Source organism: Caloenas nicobarica, chromosome 3 (assembly GCF_036013445.1).
Source record: "Caloenas nicobarica isolate bCalNic1 chromosome 3, bCalNic1.hap1, whole genome shotgun sequence".
NCBI classification, from domain to species: Eukaryota; Metazoa; Chordata; class Aves; order Columbiformes; family Columbidae; genus Caloenas; species Caloenas nicobarica.
In genome coordinates this window covers 20,140,967-20,166,113 of record NC_088247.1, presented here as the reverse complement: position 1 = coordinate 20,166,113, position 25,147 = coordinate 20,140,967, and the positions used below count along the sequence as shown (strand labels likewise).

General features: G+C 38.3%; 1 protein-coding gene across 1 annotated transcript in view; it reads right to left on the bottom strand.

Annotated features, from left to right (window-relative positions):
* MYT1L (myelin transcription factor 1 like) overlaps nucleotides 1–25,147 on the bottom strand; it is a 220,148-nt gene that overhangs the window by 33,463 nt on the left and 161,538 nt on the right. Inside the window, exons 12-14 of the mRNA XM_065630596.1 lie at nucleotides 24,455–24,691; nucleotides 22,596–22,717; nucleotides 21,604–21,672 (exon numbers count right to left, since the gene is read on the bottom strand). Of these exons, the coding sequence (XP_065486668.1) occupies nucleotides 21,604–21,672; nucleotides 22,596–22,717; nucleotides 24,455–24,691 (428 nt within the window). The remainder of the gene's footprint in view (nucleotides 1–21,603; nucleotides 21,673–22,595; nucleotides 22,718–24,454; nucleotides 24,692–25,147) is intronic.

The window sequence follows — 25,147 nt, the reverse complement described above, 5'->3', positions numbered from 1 at the left end:
CGCACTGGCCATGCCAAGAGCCATCAGATAGTAATCCTTTCTAGTACCCACCAAACTATACTGGAATTCAATTGCAACAGATTGCTACAAAATACCTTGCATGACCTGTTATTAATAAGCTGGTATATCAACTCTGAAGACTAATGTTACTTTTACTGTTTAGTTTACAGAACTTAGTACCCACATTGTTGTGGATCCAATCTTCCTTTGAGTAAGTAAATGAACACATATGTAAATAATACAGTCTACCAGACAGAATATGTATCTTATAAATTATTAATTAAATATTTAAAGCAGATATAGCTAGCAAGCCAAAAGAAAAATCATATTGAATTGAATGGGGGAAGAAACCAGTAAGTTCTGCAAAAATTCAGAATGGTTCCTCAGAAGTGTTCCACACTGCAAAAGAACTGGGATTTAATAGAAAATTATATCTTTCCCATAGTTTCATTTTGACCATGCTGTCAATCTCTATAGTAGAGGTGTGATTTTCCATTGAAGGTTCAGAAAGGCTAGAGAAATATAATTGTTTCCTGTGGGATTTTTTCACAGCAGAATGTAGAATTTTTTATTGTCTGGTAGTTTCCATGTATTTGAGATTCTGTTTTATTTGAATCACGAGGAATGGAATTCATACATTGGGAGACTGGAAGACAGACACAATAATATTTTGCATTTCTATCTTTCATCTGAAGATCTGAAAGTATTTAACAAACATTAATGGATAAAATCTCACAATACTGCTTTGAAAAAGAGAAGAGTTTGGCAGAGGAAAACTGGGGCATAGAGAGGCTAAATGATTTAACACAGAAGAGGAAAATGGGCTAGAAGCAGAGATTCTTATTCACTGCTCTGTTTGCAGTTATAAAGTCATATGCCTTCTGAAACTACATGTAGATGCATAAACAAAATATTGTGGGTTTTTTTACTAGTCAGGTGGTCCAGAAATAAAAGGTTAAAAAAGTAAACCTGTAAAGATACTGTGTTTGCAGTTTCCTGAATAGAATATACGAGGAAGGAGAAAAAAAGGGGAGTGGGCAAGAAGTGAAGGGATGAGAAGCAGCTTTGTCGAACTAAGAAATGGAGTTTCCCGTAAAGTATGGTAAGTTTACTGTTTGTCTACGTCTCTATGAATCTGGGTGCTTGTCAAAACCCAAAAGGTTTGCAGCTCTCGACAAACAAGTCCTCTTTTTACCTATTTAAGAGGACAAAAGAGAGAACATGTTTTCCTCCAGTTCCTTCCTACAGCACTCAGCACTAACTTGCGGGGAACATTCCAGGGCGAGAAGAGAGATCACAAACAGAGCTGGGTGGTCCTCAGTGAAGAACTGGTGGCCACGGGTGTGTCAGTAACAGTCAGGGTTGTGGTTAGTGTTATGAAAACACCTATTTAACTGGACAGAAACCAGCAACTCACTGTGCCTTCACCTTCCTCAGCAGAGCAATGCCTCCCAGCCATTGCTGTTCTAGCCAGCTCGTGAATGCAATCTGGATGTGAAAATCGCTAAATCTTATTTTCAGTCCCAGATATTTTGGTAGATTGTTAAGCTCTGATTAAGAATGTGAAATAGGAATGCTGCTTATCCTTTTCCTCATGAAGACACAGAAGAAAAGCCATTGTCTGTTCTAGATGCTTTTTCACTTTTACGTCATTGTCTTTTACTGTCTATTTTTTTTACCATGGCATTTGATTTCTGAATTCCTAAAGTGTTGCTACTTTCTTTTGATACCTAAACAAAAACTGTCTACCTACACAACCTATCCATGAATTTGCAAAGAAAAACTTGTTAGGATGTGTTTATTTTCTCTTATTTTCCCTCAGCGAAGCTGTGCATTTACATAATTCTTCGCTCTTTATTTTACTCTCTCTGTTTTGCTTCCTGATACTTCTTTCTCCTCATCTGATATCCTTTTTCCTACACAGGAGCAAGCACCTGCACTTGCTTTTGCCCCATGGTTTGCTTTCCATCCATATGCTGTTTCCCACAGCATTCTCCTGAAGAAACTGGCTGCTCATGGCTTGGACAGGCGCACTCTTCTCTGGGTGAAGAACTGGCTGGATGGCCAGGCCCAAAGAGTTGTGGTGAACAAAGTCAAATCCAGTTGGCAGGTGGTCATGAGTGGTATTCCCCAGGGCTCCGTATTGGGGCCAGTTCTGCTTAATCTCTTTATCAGTGATCTGGATGAGGGGATTGAGTGCACCCTCGGGAAGTTTGGAGATGACACCAACTTAAGTGGGAGTGCTGATTTCCCTGAGGGTAAGAAGGCCATACAGAGGGATGTGGACCAGCTGGATCATTGGGCTGAGGCCAATTGTATGAGGTTCAACAAGGCCAAGTGCCAGGTCCTGCACTGGTGAAGCCACACCTCAAATACTGTGGTCAGTTTTGGGTCCCTTACTACACGAAAGAAACTGAGGTACTGGAGAATGTTCAGGAAAGGGCAATGAAGCTGGTGAAATGTCTAGAGAACAAGTCTTATGAGAAGTGTCTGAGGGAACTGGGGCTGTTTAGCCTGGAGAAAAGGAGCCTGAGGGGACACCTTATATCTCTGCACAACTACCTGAAAGGGGGTTGTAGCATGGAGGGTGTTGGTCTCTTCTCCCAAGTAGCAAGTGATAGGATGAGAGGAAATGGTCTCAAGTTGTGCCAGGGGAGGTTTAGATTGGATATTAGGAAAAAATTCTTCATGGAAAGGGTTGTCAGGCATTGGAACAGGCTGCCCAGGAAAGTGGTGGAGTCACCATCCCCGGAGACGTTTAAAAGACGTATAGATGAGGTTCTTAGGGACATGGTTTAGTGCGAGAATTAGGTGAATGGCTGGACTTGATGATCTTGAGGGTCTCTTCCAACCAAAATGATTCTATGATTCTATTCCACGATTCATATTCCTCTACAGTGTTTCTCTTCCACATTCTACTGCTTCCTTTTCCAGATCCTTTTCCATTCTCATTGTCTCTTCTTGTCACTTTTAAATTTTCTCTTTTACTTCTTTTTTCCCTGTCCTCTTTTGCTGATATCTTCATTCTCTTTTCCTCCCTCATCCTTTTCTCCTTTCATGATCTCTAATAACCTTGAAGTAGACAGTTCTTTCTTCTTTCCTTCTCTTTGTAGTTTCTTTCCATTCTCTCTCCTTTCATCACGCTTCTTGTCCTCCTGCTCCTTTCTCCCAGCTGATTTTATCTTTCCCTTAGTCTGCATTGCTTGTGGTCCTATCGCATTGCCGAGATGACTGGGTACACTTCCTTGTGTCAGGGGAGAAAATGCTGTGTATTGTGAAACCTTAACATAGAATTGCTTGGCTGCCAAGACAAGTGAGTAATTTTAAGCATATTGCACTCTTTTATTTTCATTAAAGTCCTTGTAAGCTTTATTACTGGCTTCAAAGGGAGCAGAACCAGGCTGGCACTTCTGAAAACTGCATTCAGAGCTCATCTGAAGCTCATTTGAGTTGGTTCAGGAGGCAACATAAACTCTGTGGGACAGGTATGCAGATAATGAATATTTCAGTGGATCTTGAGTCTATGGTTTCATGTTTAAGGGAAAAATCTATGCTCTAGTCTTCACAAACATACCTACAAAAGCATGTGAATTCAGACCCTTATAAATATCAAAGGTTCATAAAGATGTGTTGTAAGCCAAAAATAAAAAAGAAGTTAAATTTAGATTCGTATGTTAATTATTTTCCAGTATTCAGCCTAACTAGGAGTACTTAATCACAGAAATTTAGTTTTAGCAAAAGTGCTAAATATTACTTTTTCATATGTAAAATGCTACTAACATTTCTTGCTTAGCAGAATGCTACTGACACAACAGACCTCATTGGAGGTAATAGAAAAATTTAAAACCCAAAACCACAGCAGATATAAAGGAAGAGGATTTAAGGGAAAAACAAGAGCCAGGAAAAAAAAAAAAAAAAAAAAGTTGTGCAGTGGCAAACGGGTTAATTGAGAAAAGTCTTCTATCTTGTGAGTTGCTTTTTGGCATTGGATCCAGTGCAGCTCCAGCAGGAATGGGCAGGAGATCAGGGGATCGAGGCAGGGGTCACTCCTGGTGGGGCATTACTGAGCCCTCTCAGAAGCCACTGGGAGAAGTGCAGGTTGGAGATTGGGAAGAAGTGTAGAATGGGAGGATTTGTTGTTACCATTTTCACTGTACAGTCTTTCTATCCATGAGGGAATGATGCCAGGCCTATGGAGCTAGTCCAGGCATGAGACTAAAATAATTTTGGCTCAGAGGCTTTATAGAGTAACTTCAGTCTCTTCTATCTCTGCTGAGAGATTGCTATGTCTCTCTCTTTGCCTCTAGAAACTGGGGATGGCTGGCTGCATACTCTTCTCTTTAGGTAAAATTGAATTAATTCCCTGACTTTCTGCATGTACAATTTTTCTGTCCATAGCTGCTGGTATTATCTGTATTGCATTCCTCTATTTTTTGAACTGTGTGGGGGTAGGAAAGAACATGATAAGATTTTTTAATTACGCTGAAATCTGTTTTCCTATAAGCAGACTAAAATGCATCATGCTGGCATTTAAAATATTGCTGTGCACTCGAATGCACAGATACACATGATGTGTTTAAATTAATTATATTGCTTTATAAAATATACTCTTGTGCCTTCGGTTACCACCTCTGCAGGCTGCCTGCTCTGCTAGCAGTCAGGACTTCCCAGCTTCCCAGCAGCAAGTGCCATGACGTGCTGCCCACTGTTCTCACATCTAGCACCAGCATATACTGCCTAACATGCAGCTTGCCAAAGGCATGGTACGTGCCTAATGTAAAAGAGCCTCTGTGCGCTACCCGTGGGGTGCTCCATTCACAGAAGATGCCAGGGGGAAGCTGTGAATCAGCTCTCCATGGGCACCTTGCCCACGCTTTGCCTCCTGCCAGCATCGCCTGCCTCACAGGCAGCACCGGCCAGCTGCAGATCCCCTCCCTGCAGCAGAGAGCGCTTCCTGGCACCAGGGATGAATCAGTTCCAACATATGCAAATTCTAATGTTCATTTCCAAACACCTCAGCCTCTGAAAAAAAGCTTCATTTTTATAGTGAAGGAATAACACAAAATGGTCGAGGCGTGGAGAAAAATGCAGAAGACAACCGTAATAGAACATGCCCTACAACTAGGGGCAAAGCCATGTGAGCTCTCTGTCTCCTAATAGCATTGCTGCAAGCCTGTGCTTGAAAAAAACCCCAAAACACGTGGGCTTTTTTTTCAGTAATTTTGAGTAGACACATTTGTTTCTGAAAAAGAATGTCCTGTTCCTGGTTGGTCTACTAAAATGGGAACCACTAAGCCCCTCAGGAATATCTGCCACACAGCCATTGTGCAGCAAGCCTTGTCCAGAGTTTGCAGGACAGCCAGTGACACAATTTCTCTTCCTCCCTGTATGTGAAAATGGGTCCAAGAGAAGCAACTGAAGAGAGGAGCACAGGTATAGTATTTTGGTATTCTTCAACTTAAAAGATATCTTCAAAAACTCATACAATTGGCCTAATTTTTCTGTTTATGAAGTAAATGGAAGTTTTAGCAAAAAAATAAATTAAAATTAGGCCAAATGCTGAGTACTTTGAAAATGCACTCTTTAAAGCAGGGAATTTTTCCTTGATAAGAGATTTACATTATGGTCAGTAGCCTGCTGGTTGCCTTGAACACCATAAAATTATGAATAGCATAGTTCTTGATTGTTGTCTCTATGTTACTGCTCCTCTCATGGTCTGCTCTTTTGTACTTTGTGTATCTTCTCACAGCTAAAGCAATTACTAAAACATCTAGTGGGCACAGCAGTATGACCTTGAATTTGTCACTTTCCCGGAGGTTTGGGATGACTTCAAAATCTATGAATCTGGAAGACTCAAAATGGTAAGTACCTCCCCAAGAAACACTGAGAAAAACTATCAGATTAGGATTGCTAAAAGCACAGGTTACAAATGAACAATTTGCATATAGTCTGTGGTCTTAAGAATCCACTGAAGTCGCTGGGGAGAGAATGGGCACAACCCAGCATTAGCCATTCTTTAGCTATTCTGTTTATCTGTTTTTCACTTGAACAGAACTGTTCAGCTTGTGCTCACACAAATACTTGGTCAAGAGGATGACTCTAGACGAACATAGGAAAAGAAACAGTTGGATCAAATGCAAGGGGGAAAGGAAAGGCTGAGTGGGAAAGACAGAAAGAATAAGAGCATGAAGAAAGTCCAATTCATATGCCCTCTTTGAAAACAGTATATCAAATACTGGTATGAAAGATGAAGCCTACGAAATATTTCTAGCCCTATATAATTAAGAAAGGAGCAGCGTACCTGCCTCTAATGAGAGTCCTCTCAGTCTAGCATTATGGCAAAGCCAGAAATAAATAGGACTGCAAAGATCAATGAGTCACATAGGAAATATATCATGGGCAGGATGAGGATGCAAAAGTTTGCAAAAAAAACCCTATTAAAACTATCCAAATGACATAAAATGTAATGACTGGGAAATTTTTTCGCTATTAACATCTTATTTCTTACTGTTCAAAAGACGAAGTAAAAAGATGATTTTTGGTGCACCTTCAGAAAGGTAAGGTAAGGTTAACATAATAGTTTGGTGCAAAATGTGTCTAGGTGACTAATTGCATCCGAAGGCTGAGAGGTAAGTTTTGTTCCATATGCAGTCACTGCACTGTGCCCATTAGCACTGAGAAGTTCCATTGTACCATGAAGTTTCTATACTGGACGGACTTTTAAATCTCTTCTGAATGCATGAGTTTCTACCTGAAAACACGTGCCATCCAATAACAGGGCAGCAAACTCTCAGCAGTTTCGCTTTCCCCGACAGAAAAAGCAGAGATACTACTTTCTATTTTAGGGGTGAAGAGTCAACAGCAAGAGAGTAAAATCCTTCAGTTTTCATTTCATGAAAACGAGCAGCTTTTTCCCTCTAGGCCTAAAAACATTTGTCAGAAGCCCAAGGGAGGAAATGTGAAAATACTGAGTGTGAATTATATCAGACTGTGAGAGGCAGTCTGGACAAGTAAGAAGGCTAATGAACAGTACTGCTAAGGGAAATCCAGTTTTGTCACTGTTTTTCTGTGTGAATTTATACTAATTTTTGAGCAATTCTCAGACATACTCTATTTTTGGTGCAATTCACTTGAGACATGCTCCATCTACACTGACTTTTAAGTATAACCTCATCATTTACTTGAATTTACCTCAGGCCTGCAATGTTAAGCAAGACTTAATTAATACTGAAGGGAAAAATTCTTAGGGTGAGTCCAGTCAAGAACCTCTCTGCAAGGAGGACAGGTTGAGCACGAGCATAGGTCACTTCTACAAGTACTCCATCCTACTGCCTTGAGGTAGTCTCAGGTGGCAGACAGTGGGCAGACAAATCAGCCTTAATGAAGTGACACTTAGGAGGGCACTATGTCTTCTGTATTCTTTCCAGAGTTCTGAGAACTATAAACACTAAACTGCAAGTGTGCACTGTTGAAAAAGGTCGCAGAATGGTTATGGGCCTGGAGCACTTGATATACGAGGCTGAGAGCACTTGTTCATTCTTATGAAGAAAAGTGTAAGAAATCTGATTGCTGTTTATGCATACCTAACACGATGGTGTGGTGAAGGTATAGCAAAAGTTTTCTCAGAGCTGCACGGCTGAAGAATGAGAGGCAATGAGGACAAGGTTCAGCATGGGAAAGCCCAATTCATTGTAAAGGGAAAAAAATTACCATCAAGCTGGTCAAACACTGGAACAAGTTGTGAGAACTCAAAGATAGAGATACTTAGAGATATTATATAGAGATTATAATCTCTTATGAGATAGAGAAACTTAGAGATACTCAAACCTTGACTGAACAAAGTCCTGAGCAACCTGCTCCAAGTGGACTCAGTCTAAGAGGGAGTTTCGACTAGGTAACATTTGGAAGTCCTGACCTACATGGTCTTATAATTCTGTAATACATCTTAAAAGCTGTATCAGAAAGCATGCTGTTTAGTCTCCTATTGCAGTGCAGATGCCAACTTTCCTTACAGGCTCATTTCCACAAAGATCAGGCACTATCATTCTACTTGATTTCAGTCTCTTCTTGATAGTTCAAGTTCAACCATCAGCCAATTTCTTTGTATAGTTGTATATATTAAAAGTATTTGTACAATTCTTTGTATTTGTATATGTTCTTTTGAACAACTGAAAATTATTACTTTGAACTCCAGTTTGCAGAGCTAATGAATGCTCAGAAATTCTCAGTGAGGTAGATAAAGTGGATCACACCAAATGTCCCGATCAGTGAGAGGGGCTGTGTGGCTGAGATAATACTCCCAGTTTTCACTCCAGGCATCCATCTGCCTCTGCTTCCAGGTCTCCTGTCCCTCCTGAAGGGATGTTGCAGCTGTCTGGATAGCAGTAAAAGAAACAATGGAGGTTTTAGTACGGTATTCAATAACCTGAAATTGGTGCCATTTCACCCTAACCTGTCAGACTGTATAAGGCAGTTTGCACATTATGTGAACAAAGGACACGTCCCTTCAGTGAGGGCAGGAAGCTCTGAGAAGACCATTAAAACTGTTCCAAGATAAACTATTCCTTCTTGTGCTGGAATCTGAGACTGGATTGAAAAGCACATAAGTAATAATTCCAGCTTCATAAGACTGTTCCAAGGTATCATTAAGTAGAGCACTTGAAAATGAATTGTGCTTTTTATTGTCATGGGATACACTCTGGTGTCTTTTCTTTCTTTGGCCCTCTTTACTTTCTCCTTAAAGTTAACAAAGGCAGAAAGCCCACGCTTTTGTACAATTTCCCCTTCTGCAACTCCCGTAAGATTAGGCAGCGCAAGCTTGGTTTATACTGTAAACATTTCATGAAAGAGCCACTTTAATTTTGCAGGCTAACAGCTGCAGGAACAGTTCCCTGAATTGCTGCACAGAGTGTGGGAGAGGCTGGAGGTTACACGCCGGGACAACTGGCTGCGCAGCACGAGTGGTTGCAGCGGCAGTGGAGAAAGCAGCTTGCTCACTCAGAAACACTTTGCTACACCTCTGGGCTCAGAGCTCTCATGCACTGCACAATTAGAAAAGCAGCCCTGAGTGAGAGGCTAATATGATTTTTACAAGAAAAGGGCTTCCTTCTGATTTTTTAAAGCAATACGCTTCTCTTCCAAAATCACTTGTTGTTTTTGTGTGCTTGTAGCCAAACATCCCTAAGTGGTGTCCCTCAGGGGTCCATACTGGGACCAGTAGTGTTTAATATCTTCATCAGTGACATAGACAGTGGGACTGAGTGCACGCTCAGCAAGTTTACAGATGACACCAAGCTGAGTGGTGCAGTTGACACACATGAGGGACAGGATGCCATCCAGAGCAGCCTGGACAAGCTCAAGAAGTGGGCCTATGCAAACCTCATGAGGTTGAACAAGACCAAGTGAAGGTCCCACACCATGGTCGGGGCAACCCCCGGTATCAATACAGGCTGTGGGGTGAAGAGATTGAGAGCAGCCCCGCGGAGGAGGACTTGTGGGTACTGGTGGATGAAAGATTGGACGTGAGCCGGCAATGTGTGCTTGCAGCCCAGAAGGTAAATTGTACCTCGGGCTGCATCAAAAGCAGCGTGGCCAGGTTGAGGGAGGTGATTCTGTCCCTCTGCTCTGGTGACGCCCCACCTGGAGTCCTGCATCCAGCTCTGGAGCCCTCAGTACAGGAAAGACATGGACCTGCTGGAGAAGGTCCAGAGGAGGCCACGAAAATGATCAGACGGCTGGAACAGCTCTGCTATGAGGACAGGCTGAGAGAGTTGGTGTTGTTCAGCCTGGAGAGGAGAAGGCTCTGGGGAGACCTTATTGCGGCCTTTGGGTACTTAAAAGGGGCCTATAAGAAAGATGAGGACAGACTTTTAGTAGGGCCTGTAACGATAGGACAAGGGGCAATGGTCTGCCTAAAAAAGGGCAGACTCATACTAGATATAAGGAAAGCATTTTTTACAATGGCAGTGGTAAAAGGCTGGCACAGGTTGCCTGGAGAGGTGGTAGATGCCCCATCCCTGGAAACATTCAAGGCCAGGCTGGACGGGGCTCTGAGCAACCTGATCTAGTTGAAGACGTTCCTGCTTATGGCAGGGAGTTGGACTAGATGATCTTTGTAAGTCCCTTCCAACCCAAACTATTCTATGATTCTATGATCTATTTACTGCTCCATATTCTGATTTTTAATTCACTTGGTGAACATGGATACAGATCTCACCTAAGCATTGATTAATACTTTTCTCTTTCCAGGCTGGAAAAAAGGAACCATAACTTTCTACTTTCTGAGTGAATTTTTACATCCTGTATTCAAACTCTGACAAAATACTTTTTTAAAAATCACTATCCTCATAAACACTCCTGCTAATTAAATGCCCCCTGACGAGGATTTGGGAGAATAATACGTAAGGCAGGAACATAGCTGAGACAAACTCTTTGTTTTGATTAGCTCAGAGGTTGCGATCCTCAGCTATACATAACATGGAAGAAGAGCGTCTTATTAACCTCCTGGCATGAGCTAGGGATAGGCAGAATTCCAGCCTTAACACTCATTCAGCCATAGGAAAAACACTAATTTCAAGACGAATATAGCATCTCAAGGTCAAATGAAAGACTGTGGAACAGGTTACCCGGAAAACTACATTTTATGGAAATGTCTCCTCTAGGCTGCCACTTCCCAGTGCTCACTGTTATGGATAGTATCTCTTGCACAGAATTTAATCCATTGGTGGTATCTTTAGAAATTGGCATATTTCTCTTTTTTAATCGTGAGGGAAATTTATAAAAAAAAATGTCTTTTGGCTAAACGTCTTATTCATTACATTTACTTTACTTTTGAATGGAAAGTATTTTCATTTATGTGGACAAAAAAAAGTTTTTCTTAGCCTTAAAAACAATCCCACTACCTCGAAATAATGGCCTTTAAAGTTTAAGATGGAGTAAAATTATTTTTAGATCACTCTTGATTACATAAGACTTTATTTAAATATATAAAACACATTTGGTCTGTGGTACACTGACATTCACAAGAATTTTTGCAAAAGTTGGAGATACGTAGTTCTGACATGTTTAGTTATTATCCATTTATGAATCTGGGTTCAGTAGAGTTAATACCAAAATTTGTAAAAATTTTATTAAAATCAGGTTAACTATAGTTAAAATATTGTATTCTGAATACAAGTTTTGCATACAAACTGTTAGGCAATTACCTCTCATTTGCGTTAAATATTAATTATTTTTAATTTACAGAGGTTAATAAACCTCTGTATCCAATAGAAGTCACACAAAAGTTAAATAATTTCCTTACCAATATTTGACTAATTAATACCTTAAAAATACCTTTTAACAAGTAATGGTAGGACTGTGCCTATGACAGTATCAACCTGAAACTGGTTTTGTCAAGTGTAAGGAGTGCAAATTCTGCTGATAGAGTTATGCAGGGAATTTGGCCTTGTATATTTTTCTCACTCCATTAAAAACATGCTGCTCAGGGAAAGCTTTTCACAGTTACAGAACATAACCTGTTTTCCATTCACTTAAAAGGACTTTGGATCAGGCTTCTGAAAAGACTTAGAACCGTTGAAGGTCTTTTTCTGTTAGTGGGAGTGTTGAGGATTAAACCTTTGCTGGCTTAAAGAAATAAAGAAAATATTTATTAAGAATTCTGTTCTTTTACATTCTTCACACTGAAGTCACAACAGGTGTATTGGGTGTTATTCAAAAACAAGGCCCTTGCCCCTCCTCCATTACACCTATACTTATGGAACATACTTACACTTTTCTGACAGATGTTTCTCAATTAGTGCATCAGAGGAAAACAAATCACCACCTACAATGGTTCCTGGAGAAGCCTTGAGGAGAAACCCATAATCTATTTTTTTTTAATTACTCAATTCTTTTAATACAAATTTTTCTGATTTCCCTAGTTTTTTTTTACATAACTAGCTTATAAATCTTATTCATGGAGAACAAACCCAGTGACATATATCTGCAGTGTCCAACATACCTAACATTTACAGCTTTTACATTAAAACTTATTTGTGAAACACACAAAAGTTAAAATAACAGGAACTGAATTCACTCTCTTTTAAAGAATAACTCTGGTATTTAAAAGAAAAATATACAAATATTTGTAAGAAATAACAAAGATTTTTTTTCATTTTTACATATATTGTCTGATACCACGTCTAACACATGGCTGAATTATAGATTAAGATCACACAATCTAAAAGTAAATTACATGTTGTTTACCTATTAAACTCTGAATTCAGCATTCAGTAGATTGCATTTAACACAGGGTCATTTTAGTTCTTTCAGCTATTATCAGTTTATACAAGCAAACGAAAAATCTGTAAGCTCAGTTTTAGAGGCAAAATGAGTAAGTTGTGATTTTCTAGTAAGTCTGCTTTAACATGCTGTTTGTGTGAACTATGTGTGCAAGAAAAGTGCCAGACTGACTGGCCTGGAAAAAATAGTTCTCTATCTGTAAAAACCAAACAAACAAAAAACAACAACAACAAAAAAGGCTGTGCTGGCTTGGTTTTCTTATAAATTGCTTCTGCATGTTTTGATTCCTTTCCTGCTTAATAGAGAAGAAAAGTGCTACAGTATCTAATCTCTCTTGAATAAATTATATTTATAGCTCTTTTAGGCTGACAATATGCTTTCATAATGATGTCCCCATCAATCTGCAGTCTGAAAATTTGGAAACAAGACTCCATTCATCTTCATGTAGTCTTAACTCTGAAGCCTGAAGACGGCATTTTAAATATCACTCTGATTGACTACTTTACAGCTGATGATTTTAATGAAACTATGTAAATAGTGTAAGTCTGGAAACTGCATCTTAAATATAATTTATTTGGATTTAATTTTTTTTCAAGGGTCTGTCTATTTTTCCTTTTCACCACAGTCCAGAAAATCATATAAACAATAGTAACGTGCTTATGCTGTAGTCCTCCTCTGCCTCTTTTTTATTACAGAAAACAGATATTGCTGGAGCTGAGTGCAGTGTAAGCACAGTCAGGCATACAAAAACAATTAATGATGGCCACTGTTAAAATGCTCATCAAAATCTAAGGTTGTTTCACACAGTGTACACCAAATGAGCCCATGCTGAAAGAGCACAATGTCGTTATCTGTAGAAGGAGAGAAACCAGCAGACTTTGAAGCAGTGGAAATTCTGTGTGTGTTAGGGTAGAAGAGCAGATTTCGCATGCAGATGAGCAAATGTAAATTCAAATTACTGGGAATACAAAAAATATTGTAAAAGAAGATTATGATGAGGTGTTTATGAGGGATATGGAATATTTAAGAGATATAAAACATTGATATAGGTACTACAGTGCTGCAAAAAATGTGTGCCACATAAAGTCCCAATAGCATTGAGATAAAAATAAACTTAACTGCATGGCAAAATCATATGTTACTGTGCAGATACAGACACCACGTAATCAAGTCAGCAATTGGCCATTCTAAGAAACCACACAATGCAAGGAATTTTATAACTTCGAAAGATTTAAATAAGGCAATCAAACATGAATGCTAACCCAAGAGAGCAGCTGAGGGCATCTGCCCAGATCATCACTGCTGTATCTTAGCGTAACTCCACGGAAGGCAATGGAGCTATGCTAATTTACACCAACTGAGGATCCGGACAATCGTATTTAGGACTTTGAGTGACAAAATTACTTTTATTTTGGGATATACATTAAAGGGTTTTGGCAAGTCTGACCAAACACAGAAAGTGCAAAACACTGCACTTTTAATTCCCCTTTTAGCAACGGTATAGTTTATGCAACTTCCCATGGGGATTGCCTCAGCACTTGGGATATACCACAGCATCATGTTGCAGATCTTTGCGGATCTGGATGGAATGAGCAATTGGTTATGATCTGTTGATTTGAAGCAAAAATGATCAACATCACAATGGGAGTTTGCACAATAACCAAATTGTGCCAAAATAAAGACCCTTGAATTGAATATGAGCAAATGCCACGCTGAATGAGATTAATTATGCAGGACACATTCAATGACAAGAAGTTATGACCGAACCCAAGGAAGGCAGGAGAAACTGTACAAATGGAAACACTCCAAGACAAGAAGGCCTTAGAGAGGTTCACTGGGCATGTTAACATAATTAAGCAATTCATTGATAACTGATCACAATTAAGTGCTCCTCTCAGAATAGCTGGTTAAGGACTGCACAGAAATGGCACTGGAATGACTGACAAGAGAAAAGTTTTGAAAATTAAAATGAGCCGTCAAATAAATATTCACACTGAAATATTTGGTGATCAGTGAAGAACCTACGAACTAAGGGTTGTATCTTCAAAACTGCCTAAGTTGTTACGGTAGACACTGAATTCTACTTTCAAAGTTAGGCATATAGAAGTTGCAGGGATATGGATGCCCAGCACTTACATTCCTTCTGAAAACAAAGTTTAGACTCTTAAGTCATACCAGTTATTTTGAAAAAAATTACTCTAATTCAGTGAACATTCATCTGAATTCAGACTATTTTGAGTGACAACTAAGTGGCAAGTGGTTTTAAATACTGATTAAAATACAAACAGCAAAAAAGTACAGCTATCATATTTTTTGTTTTAAATAATTAAGTACAGAAAGAAAGAGGCCATAAACTATTTGGGTACTGTCGATGCCACTGTACAAATGAAGACTCTAATTTCAGAGCATTTCATGGTATTGAAAACTTACTAAGGCCCTGATTCTGCAAGGTGCTTCATGCAAGCAATTTTGTGCCTGCATGGAACATTTCACAGGATCAGAGGTACTGATATGCAGATGGCTTTTAAGGAGCTTTTTAGAGAGTACATGCTTTTAAGACTACCTCTCAGTAATGAAAATAATGATGAAGGGTCTTATGTAAACAGAACTGAAGTATTTTCTAACAGAAAAAAAGCCCAGCCACTTCCATATGTAAAACTTATTGTGACTACAGAGATGAGGTTGCTGCAGATGATGGGTTTCTATACAAAGGACATTATAATAACACCACACAACATGAGGTTGGAAATGCTAGGTATAACCTACAGTGCCCATTTGAGTATTGAGAAGTGCAGGAACAGAGCCCAAGGTGTTCTGTTCTGGCCAGGCATGCATGCTGCCATCAAAGATAAGGTATCCAAGTGGAAATCTGCAATAAATACAGGAAACAAAAATGCAAAAAAAACCCACTGAAACCACATGAGATTCCTAATTTCACTTGGCCCAAGGATCTAGTCCAACAAAATGGGAAAGATTATTCCTTAGAGGTGAACTAATATTGGGGATCTATGTTCCTTGGTTTTGGTTTTAATAATTTAAATTAGTCTTGCACGCTAACTTGCAATTTAATAACACATTAAAACCCAGTTCGTTTTACCATAACATTGCAGATAAGTTAATAAAACACTATCATTTACAAATGACTCTACTAATTTTTAACATTACTCCAAACACATCTCATCTGGTCCTTGCAATCACATTTTCTATATAAAAGTTAGCTAAAACACCAAGGAACTTAAAAATTACCTGCAGATTCAAAGGATATGTACTTAGCATCAAAGGAGTATTTCTTTATACCACAAGATTACTTAGTAGGCTAAACAACCTCAGTATTCAAGAAAAATGTAATGACAACTTCTATTAAGTTTCCCATGTGGAAAAACACAGAGAGGACATATACAACAGGGGTAAAAAAGGGATAAAAAGAATGGAAATGGTTATTCTTCTGGTAATAAAAGGTAATTTTCTATGAGAAAAATGACTGAAAATTATATAATGGGTCATAGTCTTACTGAGTTCTTATAGGAGGACAGATGTAATTTCAGCAGGAAAAGGGAAGGGAAGGCAAGGCAAGGGGTAATAGTCCTGTCCAGATGAAGCAACAAATGCACACCCAGGCACTGAACATCGGAAACACCTCATGTGGTAAACACAGGATGTAGGTGGAGAAATCGCTTCAGTGGCTAAACAGATCTCTGCAGAAATAACTGGTCTGAGTACAAAAAGTGGTGGTATATTGGGAGAGCTATCAAGGTTTTAAGAGTATATGTACCAATCAATGCCCAAGAATAATCTGGTTACCTGTCTAAAGAGGGGAATATTTCTGTAGTGTTTTACTAACCTATCCTATTCATTTCTGTTTCTGCATTTTAATTTTGTATTTGGAGAAGGCCTGTTTTTTGCAAGATCACTAAAGCGAGGAAGAAAATATTACTTTTTCAGTAATTTTTTGGTTTATATGTTCATCAGAACAAACACAATGCAGGCTTCTCCATTTCTGGGAGGACATCCCTTCTTCCCAGCTGCTAGTTCTTGCTGAGTGAATTGCAGTAAAATTACACCAATAAAAACTGAATATTAGGTATTATGCTGACATGGAAGAGCTTCCCTAGAAGCATGCACTAAGGATATCCTTTCTATCCAGAAAAGAAATGTACTGCATGGAGTTGTTCTTCCTAGAAGAGTTGTGGTTAACAGGGAAAGCTTCAGAGAAGCTCGCCTTTCCATCTGAAATGAACGGAAAACACTACTAGGATGACACATCTGGGAATAGGGAGACAAGGATAAAAGGAAGATAAGAGAAAGACTAGAAGATGACCACCAAGAATGTAGAAAATAGGGTAGAGTGACATAGAAAGAAGAAGGAAGAACAGAAATACCAACTCTTACTTCGTTGTGGACAATGTGCAAAACCAGACTGAGCTCCTCAGTTTGAGTTAGGAAGAGTTGTGGAAAAGAAAAGCACTTAGGCTTAATTGTAGAGAGGGAAATGAGACTGTACTCCTCTCTGTAAGTGCCACAGAGGAATACCAAAAGATGTCCATCACAGAAAACAATGACACGCAAAATCTACACAGAGACACAGGTGCTTTGGGACTGCAGGATGGGGCACACTACAACAGTATCAGGTAAGTATCCAAACTTGTAGGCACCTGGTTGAACTGCAAATCTTTCAGAGGTTCAGATTCTCTACTAGAAGCACTAATGGGATTTTTCTGGCAGAAAACTGACCAAGGGAACAAGGATAAATGTTGACAATTTGATCATCAGTTCCATGGTAGACCAAGGTAATACTTAGTCACCTACAGCCTTTGACAAAGTATGATTATTTCTACATCAATGCAGCACTAAGTAGAACTAAGTTTGTCATTTTCTGGTAGTCTCTAGTGCCCAACTTCTCCGGTTCCCAAGCTGGAAGTACACCAAGTAGAAATGTTCTCAGTCAGTATGCTGCATTTTGGCTGAGATTGATTTACTGATGTTCAAAATGTGTCCTTCTAAAAGCAATAATTAATTTTAGTGGGGTTTTTTTTAATTTTGAATAAGATTAAAAGTGCTTCAAAACGTTGCTTTTTTATAGTGTTTATAATACTACAATGGGATTAAACTTTTGAAGTAATTGTAACTGTTAGAAAAACCTCCTATGATAAGGAGTAAATAAGGAAAACTGATAAAAAAAGTTCCCTGGGTAAGATTAAACTGGATTTAACTTGTGAATATTTTAATATTGGTAGCTGTCACTGGGTGGGCCGTTAATTGCTTTCCCATCACAGTTAAGTTTACTCATCAATATAGTGTCCCTAGGTCCTTTAAAAATTCGTTGCTTTTCATAAGCACTAGAATCCAAATCTTCATGCTGGAAAAGCTTGGGTTCTTGCCAGATATTAATTTCTTCAGAGACCCTTAAAGCTGTTGACCTCATTTTTTGCCAGCAGCAGTAACTGAGAATGAAAGCTAAAGAAATTCTTCTGTTATTTGGAGATCATTGACCAGGCCATGTAAGTGCTTTGGTCTGCTGATAAACCCTGCACAAAGACTCATGTTTCCACTTGGGCTTTGGGTGAAAGTGGAGAATTGTACAATCTGCACAGTAAACCTGAGCAAGAAGCCTTACAGATGAGAAACACGAGTGGTAAGAAATGATCAGGCCGACCATGGAATAATTTAATTGAAAGCTGCAACATTATTATTCTAGGAGCCAGGGAAGGTGGGTGATGGAATTTATGGAGCCACAACTACCAAAATGCAATACACTGAGCAGAACTGTTAAGTGAAATAAACTTTTCTCTAACCTTTTCAGATTCTCATTTTATTTTGGTTATGAATATTATGTGGATGATGTTATTCATAGATATTATTTGAAGTGTCTGCTACTCTTTATTTTATTATAGTTAGTGCTTAAAAAGAATTAGTGTGTTAGCAAAATTTCCGTCAGGAAGCCGCATTATTCATAACTTGTTTGTGTTATACAACGCACAGGAGGGGATCTTGTATTGGTAAAATGTGATATAAAGGCTTTACCAGCTCAAATGCAATATTTGCTGCACAAGGTATGCATGGCAAAGCCATAAAAGTAGGAAATCTTTCCAAACTATGCAGTCTAGAAATACAATCCCTATGCTGCACTATGAATTCTACCACACTATCAATTTTTCTTTATACTCCATACATTAGCAAACTATTTTCCAGAAATTTTACAGAGGTTGAGGTCTTTATTGATGACTGGAAACAACTACATTGAAAACTGGAACAAGGAATAAAAGATGAAGAAGAGATGGGAACAGTACAAATTGGTAGGGACAGGACAGAAGGGATCTCAGCTTGGGATACAGGCAAAAAATGTGTGTACATTTCTCTTTACAGCCTGGGGCAGGAGCCAAGGTTACTGATTCTCACCACTCTTCCTCTGCCAGCAAATACGTATGAAAAACACCAGCAATGTTCCCCACCTCCTTCTGGTGCCAGTCCATGCAGAGCATTATACCTTCTACTGCTGTTTGCTGCCACAGGAGTTCAGGTGACCTACCATCAGATATGAAAAGTTCCTGTGGTGGCTGGTGGCCTGATAGAGAGCCAGTAGAATCCCACATTATGGAATTTCTGCTTCTTTTCAGCTTGCTCTTTTTAAAAGCAAGGCAATCATACCCCCAAACCTCACACAGAGAAGTATAACAGATGTAAATGGAGTTCTTCACAGCTTAAAAAATTTCAAAACCAGAATCATTTGTGTAGCTTTCGTTTAGCTGTTTTGTGCATATGCATTATCATATACATGATCACATCTTCCATCTTAGGCAGAGAACAAGAACATAAATGAGAGCTGTATAAAGGGTGTTGCCACGCATAGGACTCCTACTTCCCTGCTTTCAAAGCTATGTGAGAAATGCGCAGATGCTTTATTTCTCTCTGCACCAACTTCAGCAGGATGGCTAAGAGGTAGAGAATAATAAAGATATAAAAGTGATGGCGAGAGACGGGCTGATTAGGCAAGAAGCTTGAGACAGGAAGTAATGTAGAAAAAATTATGAAGGAAAACAGGACAGAGTGAACAGACCAAGTGGAAGCTGGAAGTGATCAGAGTTTTGGGGAAGGTGACAGGACAGTTCCGTTGCTGTTCTGGAACACTGGACTCTATCCTGCTTTTTCTGTGGAGTTCATCCCTTTTCACAAAGGGTCCACCACTCATCGTGTAAAACTGCCAAAGAGAATTCAGTGGGTACTTTGTACGTATAGCGCTCTCTACAATGAGAACTCTGACAAATTTAGTCCTACAAGTCTCAAACTGAGCAATCAAAATTGTATGCTTAAGTTTTCTGGCTTTAAAATTAGGATAATACTAACCCTGACTTACTTCAGTGTATAATTACAGGTGAAAATAAATTAATTCCTTTATAACCATGGAAAATTTATTAGGAAACACTCCAATGCCACGGTAGTGACAAATATGTGAGTGAATTAGTAGTTACATCCTGAAAGTACAGTCTGAGAAAAGTGCAGTGGATAGCAGACAGGGCCACACATGGGATAATGAGGAAAACAGAAGAAATTTATTAGTTGCTTGTGCAGTGATTACTGTCTGCCCTGTGCAAAAAATTACTTTGTTATACTGTGAAAAAATATGTGGACAGAAAATGAAGGATTGCCTTGTAATGAAAATACAAAAAAGAGTCTGCTTAGGATTCTGGCACTTCCTAACTTTTGAGTTCACTTAACAGAATTTTTATGTGTTCAATAGGTATTACGATAACTGATAAATAAATAATTTATGCTAAATAAATAATAGATGATAAATCTAAAAATATAACTTTAAGTATGACTTAATCTTGTTCTCTCTGCTTAAGCAAAACTTGAAATAGGTAGATAGAACACCATGAGATGATAATGGGGTCTCAAGTTCAAGAGACTTTTTTTTTCTTCCTGGTCTGCATTAGGTAGGCTTGACTGCAGATACTTGAGAAAGGCAGAGGAGATGGCGTAATTCAGAAACACTTTCCTAACGTAAGTGGAAACTTTATAATGGGTTAGTGCAGCAAAGTATGTGCTTAAGGTATTATTCATGCTGCCCCAAGAGTCTTGTCTGTGTTTTGTTTATGTAATTACACTTCCTTGAACGTCTACCACTTGAGCCTTCGCAACCCAAAATCCAGGTCCAAATCTGAGTGTCTCTGGGATTATGTGCCCATGTCTTACTCTGCTTATACTTACATGTTTTCCCTGATCTCATTTACATCCCTTCACCTTGCATATCACATAGCCTTCTAGCAGCAGATACTAGCACAATCTAAACTGATAGTTTCAAGAAGGTTTTTTTTGACTGGGTGGGAAATAAATTGTAAATTTTGTACCTGTTGTTTGCATCTAGTGACTAGATTAGCTAAGACTAGAGAGCAGTCTTACTTTAGCAGGTTTCTCATGTTTGCTTTCTTATCTTTCCCATGCTTTACAGTTATTTTTTTCATCAAGGTATGTACTGAACTCAAGAAATGCTATTTAAGGCATTCATGGATGGTAAAGAGAGAATACTGCTTAGCATGGCAGCATAAGCTACCCAGTCATACTTTCCCTACCCAATTTTTCCTCTTCCTTGTGAACATCTTTCCATGTTAACCAAAGTACCAACTCCAGAGTACCAGTATCTCATAGCTCTAACAAATGCTATACAGTTCTTCCACATACAGAGTTTCAGTCAAGCAGGAAGACAGATCAAAGCTAAATCTCATGATTCTCTAACTTTCATTGCTCACAATTTCCACTCCAAAGAACTGAAAGGAATTGTAAAGAATGCATTTTAAGTAGGGGAATAACTAAGTAAACACTAAAAACACACAGTCAAATGAGAAAATGCATTAAGCTGATAACAGAGATACAAACCTGGGGAAAATTATGCAAGCGTTAGGGATAAACAAATTGTTTTTTCTTCCCTTCCATCTATGTCTGAGAAACTACAGCACTTTACTGGTGGTATAATCAGAAGCATTTCATCACTCTAATCGCATGAGAATTTTCTGCTCTAACTAGCAAACTCAAGTGTTCAGGAAAAAAACTGAATAGGAATTGAAGCTTTTAGATGAAAATCCAGAATTTGTGACTTTTGTCCATCCCTATCACCTATTGAATACACAAAACTAAATACTATGTCAAGAGACTTATGTATAGAGCCAGCCTGTATGAAATTTCTAGAGACTTCAGCACATGTTCCAAGCAAGATCAGCCCCTTCTGCAGCAGGTCTCTGGATAGCCTTTCTAATTTCTGATACATTTATATACAATTTGCGGTCAAATAAATGTTTATAAAGAAAATATCTGTTCTTTATATCTTACTTGAGTTCTTGTGAGCTTGTGGCCAGCATACTTCGAATGCTTTTGTCAGCCAAGGGACAGCCAGATAAACTGTAAGACATGGCAGGACATACAAGTAAGTTAATCTTCTTATTAACTGAACACTCCCAAACAAACACAACATAAAAATTAAAAAGTAAAAGTTTGTAATGCAGAAAAGCGATGGGGCAAGTGCTGTAATATTGAATTTTGTAATATAGTTAACCCTCTGAATATATTTAGGTATCAACATTACTTCCAAAATTACATACTGTAAATGTTCTTGTTTGTTTGTTTGTTTCTCCATGAGCTAGTAAAATGCAACAAAGAATATTTGAGATTCCTGGGTTAACTACTTAAATGCGTAAGAATACTTTGGAAATTTTAGTAATCTATTTAAAAATAAAAGACGCTTATACAACACACAAATTAGCATGCTTTTAAGATCAACATATATTACTCAAAGGGTTAACACATAGTTCAACGTTTTACTTTGACAGCATTGTTGAGGTAAGCTGAAAACAATAAATTGAAAAGACAGAATCCACCATGAAAAAAATGAAGTCACACCTTCTATGTGAGGCGTAATTACCAGTCACATGACCACTCCCATCACACCCTGGTGTTGGACATCTGCCACCAAACAAAAACAAAAACAGCCAAAATAGTAAGTATGTTTAAAAAAAAAACTTTTAAAAGTTTCATTGTTTCCAGTTTAGCTGCAATGACTGCAAGGGGTTTTAAGCATCCTAATCGAAAAGCTGCAAAATGAACAGGTTTAAATGAAAATGGCGTCTCAATACAATATAGCATCATTAAGAACAAGCAAATACACGTTAGCTTATCACTTTACTTAACTGGCAGTTTGAAACATTTATATGCTGCAAATGTTGCATGCTCATACTGCAAGGCGTATATGTACTCGTTTGTTTAAAAAAAGACAAAGAGAGAAAAGGTTAAAAGGAAAAAATAATTTCACCTCACATTATGCTTACGTTATTAAATCCTTTTTGCTCTCTTTGCATTGAGGGTATTTGGGTTTAGGACTTGGGATTGTAACTTCACCAGGATACCTTCTTTCTTCAAGTGCCTCTTGGAAAGGATCCAAATCTTCTGGCTACAGGCAAATATATATGCATTAGTGTCAGCTAGGTGAGGTTGCAACTTATGCAAAATAATGCAAAGCAGAGTCATCAGACGTTATCTCCTTCTTTATCTTATTCTGCCAGAGAAAATCGATGAAATTATTTTATATTCCTTCATCTATTAAACCTTTCAATAATATTTGGGTATTTCCACAAAGACTCAACAATATATGAAATACATAGTTTATTTAATTAGAAAAGAAAAACAAGGGGCAAAACACAGCTTTTTCTCTATATCTGTCATATTCTTTTGCTTTAAAAGAATCACTATTTTTTCCTAAAGTTACCACAAAACACACTCGAGGGAAAAAAGATAATGAAATATGGTATCTTACGCATCAAAAAGCCACCTTAAATAACATTTTTAAGAGTTTAGAACATCTCAAAGATGAAATAGGAGCAATGTTAACATCTAAACACCAAATCTAAATCTGGGGCAAACCTCGATGGATCTGCCTGGCACAACAGAATTAGATAATTTGTAATTAACTTCAGTGATGCATTCAAAAATTCAAAATCGTCTATTTCAGGAATGAAGTGGCTGGATGTATTGATTTAGCGATTCCTGCAGATGGTGCTATAAACACCACAGTAGAAACAGGGAGTTCTGCTTGCTCTGAAAAAACACACTTTACTGTCTATCTCGCATTGCCTTGATAGTGACAGATTTCCCCGTAACTTCAGTGAAATTAATAGCAAAATTGTAATTAACACCAGAACTAGAATGCATTCAGTGTATCTAGTGAAAATGCCACTTTGTTATATGTTTCAAAGTTACTGAAAATAGTTATATGTTTTAATTAACATTGGCAGGAGACGTGCCACACACAAATGATTAGCCTAATTTTCTGTTATAAACCAAGAAAAAACAGAGAACAATCTCTAGAAGTCTCAAAATGGACAAATTGAGCTAAGTGAAGCATTGTCAGCTACACAGTGGATAAGGCTCAAACCTGATGGACAAAAGCACTGACCTTAAAACTTGTCAGCAGGCCTCTTCAGTGCCCTGGTTGTTCTAAGTTTTGAAAACTAAAATAAATTCAATAACATATTTTCTTTATTTGCCTCCTCCATTTAAAGGGCTTTGCTTTTGTCTTGGTATTATGAATTGAAAAGTAATACTTATTTCTAATATCCCTTCTTTGTATCCTTGAAACAAAGTATTTCATTAAACCAGGCCCTTTCACACACAGAGCTATCAGGAGTGTATAAGTAGTCTAGAAGAAGATTAGCTGAAATAGTTGAAAGCTTACATTATACTCTGCCGCTTTTGTTTAAATTGATTTCTAAGTAATACATGCTTTCAAATACTCAGCACATCATTTATGGTTTTCAAATTCAGGAGAGTATCTTGTCTTGAGAGCTGATTATCCCAGTATTGCACAGTTATGCCAACTTGCCTATACAGAGTAACATAATCTGGATATAGCGAAACATTTTTGCTGCAGAAAATATTTGCTAACATGATGATGCTGTTAGAAAACATGATTCACATTCATGGTTCAAATGTCTCATGGAACTTAGTCACAGATCAGATGTGTGCCAGCATGATATAGTCCTAAATATTAACCATCAGAAAGCCTTTTTTGTAGAAAACCACTGTTTTTAGGATATATTAATTTTGTTTCCTCTTTCCCTCCAAATTTCAGAAATGTAATGAATTACCAAAATCAGACTGCAATGAGAACTAATAGATGAAAAAGACATACATTAATCTCTTTAGAATCATCTTCATCTATCCTACTGGGCTTCATTTTAGTGTAGTCCACTGGCAAGTCCCAGCAGTCACCCTCGTTCAGCTGGTAACACCGGTTGTTCATCACGGCTTGCCGTTGCGGGGACATTGGCTCCAGTGGTGTCAAAATGGTACAGCAACCGTCTCGCTGCCTCTGCTTGTTCATGCTCAGATCCAACGTCCCATTTTCATCGACTTCCATGTCAGGATTCTGTCAAAATAAGAAAAATATTGTTAATTTGGCTTCACACTAGCAAACTGTTACCTCTCTGTGTTCTTCAATCTGATTGCCTAGCAGAATGACAAAATGCTTTTCCATTCCTGTATAGATTGTAAGCATTGAGCCCCCTCCCACACATAGCATGATGCTGTTACACAACATTAATGCTGTTAAAGTAGATTTCTTCCTGAATGGCTAATCTGATGTTCGGAGGAAGAGGGGAGAGTCTTCATTACTCCTTCTGCCAGCCAGCACACAGGTGCAAACTTTGGAATGAAAAGTAGAGATGTCTAAAGATATTTTGTTGTTTTCTTTACACTCTTGATTTATTCTTTGACAGATATCTATGGGGTAACATCTGTATAATTCTTGTTTCCAGTCCTGACACCTGCCTGGATGATTAGAGTAACAAACACCAGCTAGCATCAAATAATATTTGTTTATTTA